This window comes from Pieris brassicae, chromosome 12 (assembly GCF_905147105.1).
Source record: "Pieris brassicae chromosome 12, ilPieBrab1.1, whole genome shotgun sequence".
NCBI lineage: Eukaryota > Metazoa > Arthropoda > Insecta > Lepidoptera > Pieridae > Pieris > Pieris brassicae.
The window spans coordinates 8661314-8683119 of NC_059676.1; the positions used below are offsets into that span (position 1 = coordinate 8661314).

General features: G+C 36.0%; 1 protein-coding gene across 1 annotated transcript; it reads right to left on the reverse strand.

The window, feature by feature from the left end:
- Positions 1–1646: 1646 nt before the first annotated feature.
- Positions 1647–14369, reverse strand: LOC123717428 (putative fatty acyl-CoA reductase CG5065). Its single transcript, XM_045673414.1, has 10 exons — positions 14257–14369; positions 8771–8864; positions 8542–8664; positions 8208–8362; positions 7452–7568; positions 7215–7324; positions 6928–6992; positions 5099–5354; positions 1958–2197; positions 1647–1675 (listed from the first exon to the last, which is right to left on the reverse strand). Exons 1-10 carry the CDS (start codon positions 14367–14369, stop codon positions 1647–1649), a joined length of 1302 nt encoding a protein of 433 aa, XP_045529370.1.
- Positions 14370–21806: the final 7437 nt, after the last annotated feature.

Consider the following 21806-nt stretch of genomic DNA (forward strand, 5'->3'; position numbering starts at 1 on the left):
ATTTGATTGTTTTAATGATAAGCTACTATGGAGAGTTATTTAAATATTTTTTATTTAAGGTACAGGTACTATAAACGTATAGTTGCTTAATTTTGGTTTCTTGGTAGATTTTATTAGTCTGTGTTAAAAAAATCTGTCTAAATAGTGCTTAGTGATTTATTAATTTATTTTGCAGTGTTTGTAAGTTAATTTTTTTTATTGATGATGATGATTATGTAGCCCATATTTCAATTACATATATGAAATGTGGCTTTACTAAACAATTATAAATTAAATGATGTACAGATTGCGGAATGCATTTTGATATGGACCAAAATCTGCCTATAAGTGATTTCAGTTTGGTAATTATGCGTGATATATGAATGTTCCACTGTAAATATGTCTCCGTTCTGAGACCCATTCTTGAACTTTTAGCGGTTGGAAGGTTAGAATGAGTTTATTTTTGAAATATTAATTGTTAGCAGATTTGGTTGAAACCAAGAAGATGGAGGAGCATTTAGGTCTGATTGAGCTTGAGCAACCATAGTCTGGATATTTGAAGTAAAATAAGCAGGTGTCATCAGCGTAGAGAGTGATTCGGCCATGTAAACCGAGTTCGTGAATGTGAATCGATATTGGTCTACAGTTGCCGGGGTCGGTTTTAGGGCCTGATTTATAGATATGAGTTGGCTTTCTTAAGAGAATCTTGAACAACTTTATTTGTAGGATGTTTTTTTTCAGTTCAGCCCATAATTGGTTTCTATAATGAATTGCACCAATGACTTCTCCACTTATCCAAACTTTCTGAGGTGGATTAATTATATTTTTTTACTCGTTTTCATTTCCTTACAGAAGAAGAATAATCAATTGAATAATTTGTAAAATTTTGAATATATGGCTTCATATTCAAAGTATATTAGGCTTTGGATTTTTTTTAACTTGATATAAAGTTGCCTATGGTCGGACATTCCAGTCTCAATAATTGCCATATGAAAACGATCACTTCTTAAATTTGAAAACACGTGGTCGATTATTAAATTACGTGTTTTCGAGTCACGTGTACAAGATTTTTTATTTATGGTGCTATATCTAGCCACGTCCATGACATCGATATACTGCTTAGTTTGTTTTTCATTCTTTCTCACTAAATTTATATTAAAATCCCCAAAATATAGTTTTTGGGGATTTCTCTCCTCCGGCCCTCTTTCTTTCTCTTAATTGCGATCGAAGTTCATCTAAAAACATTAAGAAGTTTGTGTCTCCAGGACTTTACACAAGTCCAAAATCGGTGGCATATCCGTCTAATTTGACCCATAAGTAGTTGCTGTCTATATACGTTGACTCCGACAAACTATGTCTTATACTGTTATGGATATAAGTCGACTCCACCACCTCTAATTGCTTTAATTGAAATAATGAGTGTAGTTTGGTAGACTCATATCTTGGACCCGAGTTTCATTAGTGATGTGACTATATGCTAGGCTCATCTTAATTGGGCATAAAGACAAAAATATATTGTTCCACAGTCGAATCACACACATGTCAACCCTGACAGTTCTATGCCTAGCTGCTTGACTAAATTTTATTTATTGAATAAAATATCTACAATATGAAACAAATATCTAGAAAAATGACATTTGTGAAACCTTCTTGGTGACATTTTTAAGTCACCAAAAGTTTTGGAAAGGATTAGGATCTAAAAAATAAATACAGTAAAATACAAAAAAGAACAATTCTTTATTGCTATTAATATTTCTTTATTTGAAAGTTCACATATTCTAAAAATCTACAAAATTAATTACGTGTGTACACATGTTTTTTACCTTAAAGTTAAAAATCTTCAAAATTCGTGTTACGAACTGATAAGTTTTAATACACCATATTAAATAAAGTAACATATTTATCCCCTGATCTACCAAAATTTAGTAAATTGTATTTAAATTTCAGTTCAAAATTTTATACATTAATTTCAACACACCTCCACCCAAAAGTTTAACAAACCAAAACAAAGTTATAGCGTAAATTGTCATCACTATATAATTCGCTATTATTAGTAAATATTGTTTTTTTATTCCCCAAGGGATTGTTTCTTTGGGTTCTTTGAGAAGGTACAAGCGAATTCCCATTATATAATCATACATATACGCATTCCAGTCCAAAGCAGATATGTCAAAGTCAAATATATGTCGGTCCGTCTCGTTAAGCTCCTTAAAAAGTTCTGCAGTATTGGAATTTCTCATCTTCCAGGTTTGAGACGCGAAAATTTCATTAACATGTACCATCTTGTCAATTTTAGAATAAACTTTCTTTAGCCTGAAATAATCCAAATGTTCAATTATATTAAATTGTACTATAGTGCATAAAAGTAAGAAACGTAAGATACGATATTTTTGTGTCGAGTCAGAAATTTTTGTAAAATATATACATATATATAAAGAAAAATAAAATGAATGATATATATATAAGTTCAGTTACTTCAGTCTGAATATAAGGCTAATTATAGATATATTAAGCTTACTACCGTGCTTATACAAGCTATTCTCATATCTTATATACCAAAGAACAAGTATCATAATAGATGCAGAAAAACCAATGGAGCAAGCGGGATTTAGGAAGAGTTTCTCAACTATAGACCACATTCACACTCTGGAACTTCTCATTGAGAAATACCAAGTAAAACAACGAGCTCTTTATATCGCCTACATCGACTACGACTACGACTACATGTAAGCATCTGGAAAACACTAACAGAACAAGGGGTAGCGAAGGAGTATATACAAATATTTAAGAGTATATACAGCACAGGCAGAGTCAAACTAGTGAAAGTCGGCCCAAGCTTTCCCGTAAAAAGATGTGTGAGACAAGGCGACCCGACATCACGTATGCTGTTTATTGCCGTCTTAGAGTTGATAATAAGAGAATTATACTGGGGCACAAGCGGTGTTAATATAAACGGTAAATACCTGAGTCACCTGCGCTTTGCTGACGACCTCGTGGTTTTATCCGAATTAAGATCACAATTACAAATCATGATTCAATCATTAAATGTAGCTAGCAGGAAGGTAGGTCTAGAGATGAACCTCACAAAGACAATGACAAACGGTATAGAAACAACAATATCGGTCGATAGAGAAATTCTGAAATATGCAAACAAGTATCTTAACCTAGGAAAACAAATCAGCTTTGATAATGAAAAAAAACTATTTAGAAATTGAAAGACAAATTCAACATACTTGGAACTAGTCCTGGAGTCTAAAAGAAATTTTTAAAAGCAATATGCCAGTAACACTTAAAACCCAATCCATGTCTAGCTGTCTCTTGCCATGTCTAACATATGCTTGCCAGACTTGGAAATGTACAGAGAAGATCAAAAGAAAAATCAAGACTTTCAAAGGGGCCTAGAACGGAGCATGCTTAACATTAGAAAAATTAATAAAATAAGCCACTCGAAAATAAGAAGCGTTACTAAAGCTACTGATGCGCTAAACTACGCCCTAAAGCTTAAATGGGGATGGGCAGGGCATTAAGCAAGACTCTCTGACGATCGATGGACCATAAGGGTGACCCGGTGGGGTGGGCCTATTGGAAAATGAAACAGAGGAAGACCGCCCACGAGATGGGCGGATGCAAAATAATTGGGAAATAGGTATTAAAAAAATAGGAAAAATAATTAGTATAATTTACTTTTCTTAAAAAATATATATATATGTAATAAATAGTATTAAGTATACTTTGTCGTTTGCAAGAAATAAATAGGCTTTTTTATTATTTTATTTATTATTTAATTATATATATTTCGAAGTTTATAATCGCTCGAATTAACTACCTTGGCCTTCAACCTACAAAATAAAAATACACGCCGAATTGGTAATCTTTTCCTTCCGGTTATCTTGGAAGTTGAAGTCAAGTCAAAATGACGCGAATTCTAGATCCCCCCCTATAGCTTTAAATATATAGAATCTTATATTATAGTATTGCGACTAGACGACCTTACATAGGTTTTTTTCCAATCATAACTGCTACTCCATCGCACACATAAGCCGGTATCCAGTGAAGGAGGATGTTCAAAGTTTTGAACAGGAGCGCGTTATTTATAAGAAACAACATATAACACCACATTGCTTTACTCGACGCCATTGTAAATCCGTGTGTATGTGCGCAATGCATAAACGTACCTATAACACAAGAAAATTCATAAGCTCTCCTAAATTGTATACTGTATGAAAATAAATAGATTAAGGTGTATTTTATATGGTACTCAGCAGAGTATAGAAACTTTAGTCAAATTCTATTAAAAGTAGTTCTAGTATGAGTCGGGTGATCAGATGTTTTTGCAATGGTGCATTGACGGAAGTATCATATGGAGATATCGATCACCCAACTGAGCGATTTGCAGTGAACCTAGAGTCTTTATAAAAAAAAAACTAACTCAACTCAACAGTCTAACTCAATTTAACTAAAGTACTCATCAGTCTGTTTTTATCACATCGTAAGCCCATATTTCGTAAAAAACAAAACTTTTCGATGCACTTGTACACGCTCTAAGGCTTATATGGAAATAGGCGGTGAGAGTACTAGAGCGCATAATAAAAGATGGTCACTAATCGATGGACAACAGTAACAAAATACCTACTGGAAAGACAAAATAAAAGACGAATAGATGACGTTATTGAACTAGCGGGAAAAAACTGGCTGAAAGGCAACCAATTCGACTTAGGGTCCTTCAAGAAAAGACCGTACCAATTCTTAAAATGCCGTAGTAGTATCGATGGGCGGTGGTATCACTTAACATCAGATAAACCTCCTGCCTGTTTGCCCTCTGTTCTATAAATAAAAGACAAAGAAAGAGGAAAAATATGGAGGAGGCTTTTACCCTTTTACTACAAAAACTAGATCACAAAAAGAAAAAATTAATTTGACTTAAAACTTTTAAGACTTATATTAACAGAACTAATCTTAAGGAATGTAAACTAACCAATTGCTGTATGGATTAATTAATAAAGTTTTTTTTAAATAATAATAATAATGTGCGCAATTTGATAGAAAAATACAAACGAGTACATAGCTACACTTGGGTTATATCCAAGACCAAACAGAGGTAACAAAAGTTATAACTTACGGAATGTCATACAATTTTCGTCTCCAGATACATAATTATAGACACGGGGAATCTGGTCATTTTTTGTGTCCTCATCTTTCGGTCCCTCAGTGAAGTCCTCAAGTTTCCTCTCAGCGGTTTTCATATGTTGTCGAGCGGTCTTCCAAGCGACGGCAATACAAGCATTGGCAACAAAATCAGCTGGTACTAAATTAACGACGGCATCCGGGTTACATTTGATTATTCGAATAATGCCCACCGAAGCCCCAACAGATATCTAAAACAATAACATTAAAATTAATCTGCATCTATGTAGACTCCTCTATGTAACAAAAAACAGAATCATCACTACACAACGATGGGACTCGCATTGGCAACTCTCTGATATTAAAGCAGTCAACCCTTATAGCATTCATTGACATTGAAGGCGCTTTTGACAAAACAAATTTCACCAGCATGACCAGGGCACTACGAGCATGTGAAGTAAACATTATACGATATCATGAGAAGGGCTTTCAGAGTAATTGAGAGATGGTGCAATGAACACGAGCTATCTGTCAACCCATCAAACAAAGAGCTAATCCTTTTTACAAACCGAAGAGTTCTTGGACCTTACAGACTTTTAAAACTTTTCAGCTCTGAACTAAAACTCAAGGAACAAATCAAGTACTAAGGTGTGATTTTTGAACAGTAAACTGTTCTCGAACAACCGATACATCATTTTTCGTAAATTCGTAACCGTAAATTTGTGCTGATGACGTAAGTGAGTAATGTACTGTGCAATGCAATGTACTTACGCAAAAAGACAAACAGTAAATTGATACTGGAGTGTCACAATACACTAGAGATTTGCCTGAGATATTCGCCAAAGATCCGCAGAACTCTAACATTAAAGATGGTCGCGAAGCTCAAACTGCAGACAGTTCAAATTGGCTCTGCAAGTAGTTACCCGCAATTGATAAAGTGACTTCTAGTGGATAGGGACAATTACGGGCCATTGTTTCCTTAATAAACATCTTTTTGTCCTAGGCGTGACAGACAGCCCCATGTGCAGAGGCTATTTCATCGCAGAAGAATCAGTCACCCACGTAATCCTAAATGCGAGGCTATGCTGAAATCCTCGCAGCTGATGGGATGCTTCGTGAGCCTGCGAAGTGCCTAGTAGATTTCTGTGCTTCTGGAAGGAGCTAGGCTGGCTTAGTTAGCCAAGACTTTACATACAATGGGCCGAGTAAATGTCTAAGTGCTGAAACCGAGTCCAATATACCATACCATACCATACAATACCAAAACGCTTCTACGCTACTACGCCTGCTGGAATTTCGATGTTGGCCTGGAGGCGCCAATAGAACTTGTTAACCAAGGCGATGCGGCTCTAGGTATCAGGAAGCTTTTCATCCCGGAAAGTATATGCTCGATGATCCTATGAACTTGGTGAACGCACGAATGGGCTATCCTGAAGCTTTATTCATCAGAATTGCGTTTATTTGAAAGAGCGGATAATATGTATATCATATTATTTTTCCTGTCCATGAATTGTGTGTATACTGTGTTATAATGAACTGTAACTGTAACTAACAACCGGCTCGTTTCCGGTTCTAAAGAAGCTTCAAAGATGGTGGTTATTGAAATTATTTCTAAGCTCAAAAACTCAGCACACTCTTAATTTGCCGCTATACCTTTTGTTTTTTATTATTTATTTATTTGTGGAATCCACTTACTAATTAAACTTTTATTATAAAGTTATAAATGGTGTAAAGTAAACATGAAATAAGATGGCGATCATTTTGTATATTATATAACACAGGCTTCTTTATGTAAAAATAAATTAAAATTTGAAAGCAACTCACCCCAGTCGGTCCATAAATGTTATCAATCCAACCCACAGGAATAGGACCTTTTGCGGTCGATATCACTGGAAAGGATAACGTATTACTTCTTATCAATACTTCATTAAACATTTATTTTATAAAGTCTAAAAATGTTTTTCAATTAAAATGCTGATTTGATTAGGAGTGTTCAATAAAAAGTGATCATGAGTATGAAGCAAATATTAAATGTTATTTTATTTAAATTATTATTTTATATATTGATATTTTTAAATGCTTGGTAATTATAATTTTAGAAAACTACATACCTACAGACGGTCTTAATATAGCAACAGGTAATCCTTGAGAATGCTTAAGAAGATGGTTTTCTGCGGCCGCCTTTGAAAAACAATATGTATTTGGATATACGCCTATTAATCTAAAAACATAATATAAAACAAAAAAATAATAACCTATACATCTAAACAACGTAATATTAAACAACGTATAAGTAAAAATAAAATAAGAAATAGCAAGCAAAATAAAGGTAAATATTAAAAATTTACCCAGGTGTAATGTCGTCAACAGTGTTTGAATCCAAGCGTTCAACTACGTCAATGAGAAGGTCACTGGTCAGTGGAAAGTCGTAAAATTTTTCCTCTATCGGTTGTTGGGGGAGGTTACTGGAAATAAAACAATTAAAAAATAAGTACAATAAAAATAAATCAATGGCGCTATAACCTTTATAGGTCTGGGCCTGAGATTTCTGTATCTGTTTCATGATCATTTGTAAATCGAATAGGCAAGTAGGTGATCAGCCTTCTGTGTCTGACGCGCGCCGTCGACGTTTAGGGTCTAAGGCAGGCCGGTTTCCTCACGATGTTTTCTTTCACCGTTCGAGCTAATGTTAAATACGCACGTAGAAATAAAATCCATTGGTGCACAGCCGGGATCGAACCTACGACCTCAGGGATGAGAGTCGCACGTTGAAGCCTTTAGGCCATCACTGCTCTAAATAAGTACAATAGTGCAAATAAATGTGAATTCATGTTTGGTCACAGAAAATAGAACGAGTATATCTTAAAACAATAATTTCACACAGAAGGAGGTGGTCTCACTTACCGAAACGAAAGATAATAATTTTGTATCTTATGAGCAGGTGGCAAAAGGGCTCAAGGCAAAGGCTCACCTGTTGTTATGTGGATGATATCATAGCCAAAAGGCTCGCAAGTGAGTCTTTTAAGGAGTACGCTTTCGGAACGACGATGTAAATCACCACATGTTGTGAACAATTTTTTGTCATTGTCTATCTCTACCCTTACCAATAAGCGGTCGAAATGTAGACAAAAGCTTTTAGATATTTGCAACAGCGAGCAAGCGTTAACATCTCCTTGGTGCCTCGTGTGTTGATGCGCACGGCTTTACTCAGGGTCTCGTCGAAACGGACGGTCGCTGCTCCGTGGAGTATAAAGTTAACCTGAAAGCATGAAATTAAATTTCAATTACGTTTTATATGCGTTTGCGTCGGAGATGAAGAAACACAAAATTTGACAGTGTATCATTTATTTTGTATTGTATTATACTTTTAAGCTAGCGGCGACCCGTCAGAAACGTTCGTATTATGTATAAAATATATGTATACTACTAATAATGCACCTTATCGCATAATGTCAGCCAATTCTGGTCTGTGAGACCAAGATTGTAGCTGTCCATCTCTCCCTCTAGAATCTCCACTTTCTTGATGAAGTCTGGCTGATCTTTGTGAAGAGTTTCATACAGCTGAAAACAAATTAAAAATGAGAACGTAGACAAAGCGGCGAGAAGATATTGTGACTTATTAACGTAGTTAAATGGTAACATTTAAAAAAGTTGTGTATTTACCTACCACATCATTGAACTGTTCTGTTAGTCGGGTTTGTGGATCTTTATTTTTCTTCTTCCTCACTAATAAATATATCTTATCAATTTCCGGGCAACATCTGCACAAAAGAGTAGTGGCCCAATAAGAAAAAGAAAAACGCAAAACTAAACTAAAATAGTTAATCGTGTTCGTAGACGCGAGATCGACCAATCATGTACTCAAACACGCACTTACATAAACGTAAATTATTATTGTTTTAAGACTAACACCTATTGTAATATAACTATAGCCATAAATACTGTTACATAAACTTATATTTTTTTAACATTTTAATTATTTTGTGGATTCTGTTGTGAAATCTCTCAGCAATACACTTTTTAAATTTCGTTGACTTTCCGGCAAGAATCTGCAACTGCTCACAAGGAACGAACTACCAATACTGGTTTGAAACCAACGGACTCACTCTCATGTAGAACAGACTTCAAATTATGGTCCTTAGAGCACATGGCCTGCTCTTGCGTAAATCTATAGATTCATGGCCAAACAAATGAAAGGCCTGTATAAATGTTAAAAGTGGCCATTTCCATTGAAATATTTATGTCCGATAGAACCATGATGAAATAAACAATACAAGCTAATTAAAGCCTAAGCCTTTAGTATCATTTAATAAACATAATAACAAAATATTCATTGTGTATAATGAAGTAGAAAACTTGGCTAGTCATTAAGCGGCCGAAAGTACTGAGAAAGAGACTTTTCTGATTGAGTGTCAGCATTCTGACTATTATTATCAAGATTTCGACAATAATATTTCTTAAATGTACTTTCATGACGCCAATTTGCTTTAGTAAGAATTTCATTTAAAGGATATCTTTCTAAATAAATTAAGCGAAGCAACACCTGATCTACAACACCCCGGTGACGCTTCCAAAAGGGTTTTTTTAACCCAGCCCCCAACAATTGTGGGCGAAACTCGAAGGATCTCTGGTTGTAATATGATGATTGTAGGATGATCAGGGGAAGGAACCACCGACATCATTATTGCGGTGTGATACTACGATGCCTGAAGTTACATTGCGGCAACGTGCTATCTGTAAACATTTATTTTCCCTGGACATCCATAAGTCGAGCGGGCCTGATGGCATCCCCCCAATTGTGCTGCGTACTTGTGCTCCTGAGTTGGCTCCGGTCCTAACGCGCCTTTTCCGGTACCTGTACTCCCTCAACACTGTTCCGAAGTGCTGGAAGACAGCTTTGATACATCCGATCCCTAAAAAAGGCGATCGCTCTGATCCGTCCAACTATCGCCCAATTGCAATAACCTCCTTGTTCTCCAAAATAATGGAAACCATTATTAACGGCCAGCTCTTGAGGTATCTAGAGGGCAGCCAGCTGATTAGCGATTCTCAGTACGGCTTACGTCGTGGTCGCTCAGCTGGTGACCACCTTGTATACCTTACACATAGGTGGGCAGAGGCAATTGAGTCCAAGGGGGAGGCGCTGGCGGTAAGTTTGGACATAGCGAAAGCCTTCGATCGGATGTAGCATAGAGCACTGCTCTCGAAGCTTCCAGCCTATGGGCTCCCCGAGAAATTATGCAACTGGATTTCCAGCTTTCTCGCTGATCGGAGCATTAAGGTCGTCATAGACGGAGCATGCTCCGACCTTAAACCCGTCAATGCTGGTGTCCCACAAGGCTGTGTCCTATCCCCGACCCTGTTTATTCTGCATATTAATGATATGTTGCAACTTAGCAACCTTCATTGCTATGCGGACGACAGCACTGGGGATACTTTTTACACGGGCCGGGCAGGTATTTCTCGGGCTGTTGTTGATGAGTGCCGGAACAAACTTGTGTCTGAAGTCGAAACTCTTTTACGTGGAGTCTCGGACTGGGGTAGACTAAATCTAGTCCAATTTAACCCCAAGAAGACACAAGTATGCGCGTTTTCCGCTAAAAAAACTCCCTTTGTCGTTACTCCCCTCTTTGAAGGCACTCTCCTTAAAGCCTCAGCTAACATCGGAATATTGGGCATTGACATATCGAATAACGTCCAGTTTCGCGGTCATTTGGAAGGGAAGGCTAAATTAGCCTCCAAAAAGCTTGGTGTTCTCAGCAAGGCGAGACGGTACTTCACTCCGGGCCACCGCTTGCAACTCTATAAAGCGCAAATTCGGCCCCACATGGAATACTGTTCTCACCTCTGGGCGGGAGCTCCCCAGTACCAGCTCCTTCCACTAGACCGTATTCAACGAAGAGCGGTTCGAATCGTCGACGACCAATCACTTTCCGTGCGGCTTGATCCCTTGGCGTTGCGTAGAGATGTTGGGTCCCTCTGCATCTTCTACCGAATTTACCATGGGGAGTGTTCAGAAGAGTTGTTCGGTCTAATACGAGCAGCTGAGTTTCATTATCGGACGTCAAGGCAAAATACAAAATACCATCCGTATCACCTCGACGTCCGTCGTTCCACAACTGAGCGTTTTCTAAGGCAGTTTTTGCCGCGCACCACCACTATGTGGAACCAGCTGCCCACTGAAGTATTTCCGAACCAATTCGACTTAGGGTCCTTCAAGAAAAGAGCGTACCAATTCTTGAAAGGCCGGCAACGCACTTGCGAGCCTTCTGGCAATGTGAGTGTCCATGGGCAGCGGTATCGCTTCACATCAGGTGAGCCTCTTGCCCGTTTGCCTGCTATTACATAAAAATAATAATAATAATAATAAACAAATTTGGCAAAGAGCCTCGCCTATTATTAGATACAGTTATGAGTGTTCTAAGCCAAAATAAGGATTTAGATGCTTATCCGGGAAAGATAAAAACGTTCAACTTGATTTTCTATACGTTCCTGTATCTGTTTTAGACCGAAAACCGGATTCAAAGTGATGGAATCACCGTTATCGACCTTGTTGGAGTGCATATCGATTTCTCGAGAGATTTATGGTCCAGCCCAGGTTCTTTAAAAATGTCATGGCTATGAGAACCTGGGAGTTTAGAATTGTTCTGTTCTGATGGACCAGTAAGTAATCGTCCAAGAAAACGATCACTCGTAAGGCCTGACGGCGAAATAGCTCGGCTGTCCAATTTATTAAAGACGCAAACATTTTCGGAGTTATGGCCAACCCAAAAGGTATACACGTCATTTGACTGATACGCAGAAAGCAATGATGTTCGAGGGAAATCAGTACATAATAAAAGGCTTGGCAGCTTCGCCATCCAATTGCAATTTTTGTAGGAAATCTGGCATTTGGTGGTGATGAAACAGATGAAAAGGTTCTGGTTTCATGAACTGATTTAAGGATTTCAGGTTGAAAATGACTCTTAATTTTTCCGTTGTTCTTTGTTAATATAAAAATTGATTTGAAGGACGGAGTCAGTGGCGCTGGTTCAAGTATATCGTCTCGAGAATCATGTTATCGATTTCCAAAGGCATCGCAGTTGAAACAAGGGTTTGCAACTTTTTTAGGATTTCCCGCGTTAATAGTACTAATGGCGGTTTTTTGAAAGGTATTCAATCGAAAACCGCCTTTCGAGCGGAGGTTATTATTTTTAGAATGGAAGAAGGTATAATTTCGCCCAATTTTTGTGATAATTCCTTCAACAACCGCCCGAAAAGCCCATTTAGTCACCTGCGCTTGTATTTATTTGTTGTTATATTTGCGCCCCATTTTTTTTCTTCTTTTAGTGGTCATGAAAGTTGTGACTTTTTTGTCCCTGTTTTGAGTTGTGTTGTTCAAGTTAGAACGTGTTTTCTTTTTAGGTTTTTAGCAATGATTTACGGCGAGATTCTAAGACTTCGGCCCGCTTGCCGTAAATAATTTGTAAAACATCGTTAGTAACGGCTTTATACTCCGAAGTTTAACCAAAACATTCTTGCACAGCATGTACAGCATTTGAATTAAGTATGACGTTCGACTGTGAAGACCACTCTAAGACGCTACGTAACGCCTTATTGACAAACTCATTTTGAGCTAAAAACGCGTTTGATAGCGCGGCAAAACTTCGTTGCATGATACAACTTTGAAGAATCCTCTAGGAACATTAATTTTTCATTAATTTTTAAATCAGTAAAAGCAGGAAAAGCAACGTATTTATTTTGTATATCAATAACGTACACAGTTCCAATGAGAAGTGTTAAAACTCTGCAATGAGGTTACAAAATTAACTTTAGGTCTCTCTCGGTGATCGCCTTTGCAATTGGAGGTTCTTGAACCGACACGTCTAGCCGCGCAATTTCTTATAATACAGCTGCGTGATTCAAAAATTGATCGTCTAGGGTTGCCTTATTAGACTGAGTAACTTTATTCAACGGCGTAGCACAGTTGTAAAAAGTATTATTTAGGTTACTCACTAATTACTGCGACAATTGCTCAAACCTTTGTTCCAAATCACGAGAAGAATCCCGTGAATACAGCGCACGTGGTTATTTCGTCTTTGTTTTGGCGGCGGTTCTTCATCCTCTTCACTCGTACTCGAGCTTTGTGAAGAACTCGGCTTGTCAGAACTTGCAGAGACAATATCTCCCGTGATATGCGTAAAGTGCGGGTTAGGCACGTTTGACCGCGTGGCCAACACATTTTTACCGTTATTTTCAATATCACTTTGCACCAAAACCTTTTTTGACTGTTCACTATCATTAGCCATTTTCTATATTTAACGTAAACACCGAATTCACCCATTATCGTAATAATTATTTGAACTAGAAAATAAATTTTACGTCGGTATAACTTTAAATTTACTGCTTCGTTTTGAAGTTTGCACTAGCGACTGCTTGACGAAAAACGACGAAACAATGAACAAGAATTCTGGCGGCTTGATTTAGCGCGGTAAAAAAGTTAGTTCCAGTTTTAAAAGTTTGGCGCTGGCGCACGTGTCACGTGATAGAAAAGTGTCAGATACTAGCGATTTGGGCGGAGGCGGAAGCGGAAACGATTTACTCTCATAATAGACATGGGACATCAAACGCAACCTAATACTACATAACTTAATGTGAATTTTAAATTAATTTGTAAGAGTACTTATAGCTGGACTTGGTATATAAACATTGTTTTAGTTACATAACCTAATCTACATCAGACGTGAAGGTTTTGGTGATCAACGTGTCCTGTGACATATATGCCCCTTCCGGCTGCTTCCATTCTTTTCTAACATTTGTAGCTACATTCACGAAACCTATTGTCCAAGTAGTGTGTCCTAATTTGTTGATATCGTCTGCCCATCTGTTGTTCTGTCATTACCTTTTCAATTTTTCTGTGTTCTCAATGATAGATAATTCAGATTTACGGTATCTTATTTTCGTAAAATACATACAATACAAAGTAACAATCTATCCGCCTGGAGACCCTCACTTTACTGGCTTGCGGGACGCTTGCACAGATCCGAGTGGATGGTACCGCCGTATGGCCCTGCCCTACCCGGATCCGAGCAAAGAGCACTTAATGCGTTAAACTTCGTATTTACAGAATGTATACAGGAAAATATAAAATAATAATCTAAAAGCGGTACTGACCTGAGCAACTTTTCAATTAGCAGTTTTCCGAGGAAGCCAGTTCCTCCCGTCAAAAAAATGTTAGCTCCCGCGAAGGACTTCCTGATCTGAGACTCTCCTTGATTCTCCTCCATCTTTATATTAACCAACATTAAGTTGGTATTGCTATGTATCAAAACTGAAAAACACAGATATAATTGCTAAGTCGTCGGCTCTTCAGTGATCCCTAGTATCTTTTACAATAGCGGTGATGATCTGCAAGTTAATACGTAGGGCTTTAAACTTAAGTTTTTAGGCCTTCAACTTTAAAGTTGCGTTTATTTATTAAAAGCAGACTACACTGATATGTGTCATTAGTAATAATCAATAACTAATGTTGATCTTAGATATCGTAATTTACATAACAAATCAATAATTTTTATGTCAAAAATAATGGATCTCGCTAAAGAATCACTCAGTGCAGTGTAGGCCTAGTGGCTTCTCTTAGACATAAGTAGTCAAAGGCGTGTGTCAGGCACAAGAGGCTGATCACCTATTTGCCTATTAGATTGACAAATGGTCATGAAATTCATCACGAATTCATTTGGCGGAAATATTATGACTTTGGTGAAAGAGATAAATATTATTACAACTCTTTGTGTTTTTCTACTGTCGCCATAAACTTTTTGATTTATTGCAAGAATTAGAACCTAAACTAAACCTATATCTAAGCCGAACGTCCTTTGCCGGCTAAACTAAAAGAAAACTAAACTCGGTGAACTAATCTAAGCTAAACTAGAACTACGGTGTCCGTCCACCAATAAATAAGCTAAAACTACGTTAGTGATGGCCAGTTTATGCTAGAACGTCGAGTTAACCGGACGTGATGTGGAAGACGACACGAGACAGGACGAGGAGGACTATTGTCATAGGAGAAGAAGATTGATTATTGCTTATTTTATGAAGAAATCACGGAAACATAGCTACTTAATAAGTCAACACATTCAATCCTGGAAAACAAGTAGGTAGCGAACACTTCGTTTAATGAACTAGACGACGAAAATTTTAAGATGTACTACTACTACTCTACTGCTTGACATATTTAATAAAAACCTGCTGCTAAATACGTACTTTAGCAACCGCGCACGAACGCTCACTGTACAAACACGTTGGAACAATACTGTCGAGGCGCTTAGTTTAACTCAGTTAGTTACGGATCGGCCGCACAACTAAGTTAGTTCGGACATTAGTTAGTTAGTTAGCTGGGACATTTCACGTAGCTTAACTGGCTTAAAAACTGGCTCAACTATGCGAGGTAAGCTAAACTAACTTATTTCAGCCGGCGGTGGACGTCCGGCTTTATGGTTGTTGCAATTAAATTCTCATAATAGCATTTTATTCGTGTAACTAAATATAACAATAAAAAAATAAGTATTTACATGTTTCTTAACCTTACGTACATAGTAATAATAAAAATTTATAAAAATAAATTAAATTAATTCTTTTGATTAATGTTCTCGTTTAATTTATTTTTACACACGAAAATATAATAAAATAATATTTGTATAATTATTTAAAATTACTATTTCCTTACCCTTGCACCACCTACAAAACCACTTCAATTGCTTATGCTACACGAACTAAATAGATTCCAGTATTTATGTACTTATTTATGACCAATTCTGAGGTGACATTATCAGACGGATATTATTAATATGTAGTCTCGTAGCTAAAATTCATACCTATATAGATAGGGCTACTACATTCACAAATCAAAATATTTATTTATTTATTTTCTAACTCACAGCTTATAAAAATTATACCAAAAACAATTATACTAAAAATATAGCGAAAGATGAAATATATAAAGCCTAGTTTACGCCGAGGCAACATCGCGACTGGATAATTTCCAAAATATTGAGCTGTTTATGGAGTGTTACTTGTCTACCTACTTATTAGATCTAGGGGATACACCATAGAATATCAAGTAACTTTTACGTATTCAGTACTATTAAGCCATGCAGCTAAACAACGTTGTTCAACGTTGGTGGAAAAGAAGATTACTTCAGAATGGCCCAACGACTATTTTACTAACTAAGAACTAAGAAAATCAAAGAACCCCTACCCCCTAGAGTGCTTACGTAATACTTGAACGGCCCCATAGATGGCTTTATAAATTATCTTTTCAAAGACTAGTCAGAATGTTGGGTATCCATAACAGTATTGACAAGTATCGCTTGGGCGAATACTAAACACTAAACCACTTTTATGAACCAAAATATATTATATGTTAAGTGCCAAATGTGTTAACGGATAAGGTAGGAGTAATGTACAACGGTTCTGTAATAATTTGAGCACATTTTCTAATAAAAATTGGTAATATTCCGTCCCACCTTTATCCACATTTAATGAATTTAGTATCATCAATATATCAAATTTGGTTATGTTTTTAGTTTGCATATAATGTTGTCGGTTACGTCTGTATTAATCTGTAGGATTTCTTGTTATGAAGTTGCTGCTTGTTGAAATACGCTCTCAAAGAAACTACTGTGCATTAGTAGTTTGCTTCCGATTCGTTATTATGACTAGGACTGATAGGGATCAGCCCATTCTCCCTGCGAAACGTACAACTTCTTTCCTCGTACGAACGATTCATTACTTTTTCACAAAAATAACAATTGATTTCTAAACTTGCTTTTAAACTTGTCGAATAATAATTAAAAAAATATTCAATTCAAGCAATTTAAAAAAAAAATCTATAATTATAAAATTGCAATCCCTACTATAAATAGGTACTAGTAATTCCTAAATACGTCTAAGTGTTTAAATATTCATAATTCTACTGAATAAACTGAATAATCGGTGTTAATTTGTTATTTAAAGGTTAAATAATAGAATTGGTTACCTTTGTACCAGCCGCCAATCAGACCTTTATCCTTTACCATTGCTAACGCCACTTAACATCCTATTCTAAGCATAGAGAAAAGTCCATTGGTGCACAGCCGGGGATCGAACCTATGACCTCAGGTATGAGAGTCGCACGCTCAAGCCACTAGGACAACACTGCTCTTAAAAATAAAAATTTATTAATAATAAATTATTCTTGAAATATTTCAACAACCTCCTTTTGGAAATAACATAAAAAAGTCTTGCGTAGTACTTACAACCTTTTATATTATGTATAATAAAGTAGATTTATGTCCTTTTTCTTCCGATGCTTGTTAACCTCCGTTTTTGTCAACGTCTCCTCGTTCTAACTGCAAACCTATGTAAATAAAATACATAATTTTTATTATGTAGCGTATGAAGAAAGAACAAATTAAATGAGTTGAGTTGTTTATTATTTGATTAATACATTGTTAGGTTATAGATTATTTACAATGTACGCACATTCTGTTACAAATTAAAGTATTTTTTTTAGTGAAGTAATGTTATATTATTAAAATTTATTCCTACATTTTTATCTCTTATTTCTACATTTTACAATACAAAACAATAAACAATATTATTTATATCTGAAATAGCCACGCCAATATACAAGCCTTTAATCTATTTGGTCACTAATCTATGGATTTACGCACGCATTTACGTTAAGCAGGCTATGTGCTGCAAAATTGACCATAATTTAAAGTCTTGAGGTCTAGACTAGATGGGGGCCAGTCTTCAGCTCTTATGAAATTCGGAATGTTGGTTTCAAGCCAGGCTTGGGTAGTGCATGCCTTGTGACAAAATGCAAAATCCTGCTGGAAAGTCCAAGGTATATTTTTAAAAAGTTTATTGTTAAGAGGTTTAACACCACGATCCAAGACTGTATCTTCATACACGTTGGCTGAAGTTTTCACGACGTTTTCACAAAAATGTGGTTGTGTGACTACTTGATGACGCGCCCCACCAAACCATCACTGCCCCATGATGACCACGTTGTACCAATCCGACCATTTGAGCAGTTATTTAGAACTGTGAGCATATTCTTTATCATTTTGCATATTGTAGTGTTCTTCAATCGTGAAAACTTTTTCGTCGGTCGATCCGATTTCGGTTGTTTTATATACGCGACAGAGTCAGAGACGCGAAATGACAAAATAATTTAAGATACAGATTTAATAATCGATTATCTGTAGAGGCGTGAGACAAGGGAAGCCCTTTTCAGCTATTCATATTTATATATTTTAATAAAATTATAACGTCATCATCGTAATCAAATCATAAAGTTACCATAAAAGAATTACCACAATGCGATATAAAAAAATAGCATAACTTAATTTAAAATTTTACTTAATCAATTCACTGATTACTTATTAATTTAAGCTATTTAAGAGATAATATAAATAAATTAAATCGACATATGACATTGAATAATACAAGGTCCTTACATATGAAATTGGCGTATTTCGTACTGGCCACTTTAATCACGATGTTCGCCTCTTTGGTAAGGAATTCCAAATTCAAATTTGTACAGCTATTTACTCATGTATTTGTGCTTCGATGACCGTCATTCATTTGTTTTTTTCTTCTGTTTTTTTCTGTTTGCGTCACTCATTTTACAAAATGGAAAACTTAAAGTATCGCATTATTTACGAGTACGAGTTCCGCCGTGGCACTAGTTCTGCGGAAACGACTCGAAGGGTGAATGATGTGTATGGCGGTCATGTTGCAAAAGAAGACACAGTTCGTTTTTGGTTCCAACGTTTTCGTTCTGGAAATTTCGACCTGCAGAACAAGCCCCGTGGACGGCCTGAGACCCAAGATGATAATGAAGTATTGAAGGCTATTGTGGAAGCGGATCCATCGCAAACCACGTCCGAGTTAGCTGCAGGCTACGGTGTTAGTGATAAAACTGTTTTAATTCACTTGAAACAAATTGGAAAGATTAAAAAGCTTGAAAGGTACCTCACGAATTGACTGAAGCAAACCGGCAAACGCGCGTCGACTGCTGCGTTACATTACTGAACCGGCTCAATAATGAAGGTATTTTAAACCGAATCATTACATTAGAAGAGCTTCAATTGTAATTTCTAAGACATCCTCCGTACTCCCCGGACCTTGCTCCAACAGATTACCATTTTTTTCGAAATTTGGACAACTTCTTGCAAGGGAAAAAATTTAACTCTGATGGGGCAGTCCAAATCGACTTCACAGATTTTATTGATTCCCGTCCGACTGGTTTTTTTAGTAAAGGGATCAATGAACTACCTATAAGATGGCAAAAGTGCATAGAAAACAATGGTTCATACGTTGATTAATTAAATATATTATATTTAAAAATATTCGATTTTTTGTTAATATATGAGCCTTGACTTCAGATTGCACCTGTTTACGGTGACGCTGGGCGACGGATTTCCGTACCTTCAGCCTAAAGGAGGATACACGACCAGTGTCTATGTCTCACTATGAACTGGCCTAAAGGCCCTGGTGACTAAGTTGTAGATATCCTTAGCTGCGACATCCTAGTGATTGTTGCCAAAAAAGATAAATTACTAAACAAACTGTTGTGACCCTAAGGATAAGGTTCTGAGACGAGATTTAGCGCTAATTCCGACTTGCGTGTATCAAAATCTAATCTATCTAATAAAATCCGCTATCTGAGCGTGCCTTCGTCATTTTGACTTTTGAATCGGACGTACTGGTAAAACATGAGTAAACTCATAACTTTATCCCTAAGTATTAATAAGCTCATATGCTCATCTGCATAATTCCAAAAAAAAAAAATATTATTTACATGAGAAACTTAATATGTACATACGAATGAGATACACTTCGCCATCAGCCATCACAATTTGAGTCTATTAGGCTCATACTGATATGTTTATTTAATGCCCTTTTGAATTTGTTAAACGCGCTAATGTTACGAATTTTAGACGATTATTGATTAAATAATTGCACACCCTCATACTTAATAAACTTCTTCAAATAATTTGTACGCCGCATCGGCAAGATAAGCAAACTCGCTCGACGAGTATTGCGTGTTGTGTTTGATTTGATTGTTTTAATGATAAGCTACTATGGAGACTTATTTAAATATTTTTTATTTAAGGTACAGGTACTATAAACGTATAATTGCTTTATCGTTATAATTTTGGTGTCTTGGTAGATTTTATTAGTCTGTGTTAAAAAAATCTGTCTAAATAGTGCTTAGTACTTTATTAATTTATTTTGCAGTGTTTGTAAGTTAATTTTTTTGATTGATGATAATGATGATGTAGCCCATATTTAAATTACATATATGAAATGTAGTTCGGCCATGTAAACCGAGTTCGTGAATGTGAATGAAAATTGGTCTACAATTGCCGGGGTCGGTTTTAGGGCCTGATTTACAGATAGGAGTAACTTTGGCTTTCTTAAGAGAATCCGGAAATTCACCTTTATTCAGTTTATTAAAGCAGATCGAGAGATATTCCTGCACAAATATTGGTTGCTTGAGTTAACTCTTTGGTGTCTATTATAAATTAAGAAGGTTCTTTGTTTAATTGGTTCCGAGACAATGTTTTAATTTTTCGTTTTTTTTAGCGTGTTTAATAAATTCGTTGGAGAAGTAATTATCTTTAGTTATCATTTGACCGTGTCTCTTGTATATTGTGCTTGAAGTTTTTTCAGTTCAGCCCATAATAGGTTTCTATAATGAATTGCACCAATGACTTCTCCACTTATCCAAACTTTCTGAGGTGGATTAAATATATTTTTTTTACTTGTTTACATTTCCTTACAGAAGAAGAATAATCAAGTATTGCTACATCTAAATTGTAGGAATTGAATAATTTGTTAAATTTTGAATATAAGGATTTTTTTTTATCTCGATATTAAGTCGGACATTCCAGTCTCAATAATTTCATATGAAAACGGTCACTTCTTAAATTTGAACACACGTGGTCGATTATTGATTTACGTGTTTTCGAGTCACGTGTACAATTTTTTTGTCTTAATTTTATCTATGGTGCTATATCTAGCCTCGTCCATGACATCCATATACTGCTTAGTTTGTTTTTCATTATTTTTCGCTTAATATATATTAAAATCACCAAAAACTATAGCCCTCTTTCTTTCTCTTAATTGCTATGGAGGTTCTTCTAAAAACTTTAAATAGTTTGTAACTCCACAAGTCCAATTTTGGTGGCATCACCAAATCTATCGAATTTGACCCATAGGTGGTTGTTGCCGTCTTTACATGTGGACTCCAACGAACAATGTCTTATACTGGACTATCTTATTATGAATATAAGTTGTTAGATTATTTTGGTAGACTCATATCTTGGGCCTGAGTTTTATGAGTGACGTGATTATATGCTAGGCTTATCTTAATTGGGCATAAAGGCAGAAAAATATATTGGTCCACAGTCAATAATGGGTGTATTGACCTGTCAACCCTGACAGTTCTATGCCTAGCTGCTTGACTATATTTTATTTGTTGAATAAAATATCCACATTATGAAACAAATATCTAAAAAAAATACATTTGTGAAACCTGGTGAAATTCCTAAGTCACCAAAAGTTTTGGAAAGGTTATTATGATTAGGAAATAAAAACTAAAAAATACAGTAACATAAAAATAAAACAAGTCTTTATTGCTAATAATATTTCTTTATTTGAAATTTCGC

Excerpts from the sequence above, each read along its gene's own strand:
- LOC123717428 (XM_045673414.1), bottom strand. The coding sequence starts at position 14,369 with ATGGAGGAGAATCAAGGAGAGTCTCAGATCAGGAAGTCCTTCGCGGGA. Across the intron at positions 8,665-8,770 it reads CAGAACAGTTCAATGATGTG|CTGTATGAAACTCTTCACAA; the intron begins GTAGGTAAATAC and ends ATTTGTTTTCAG. Across the intron at positions 7,569-8,207 it reads TACATTTCGACCGCTTATTG|TAACCTCCCCCAACAACCGA; the intron begins GTAAGGGTAGAG and ends TTTTATTTCCAG.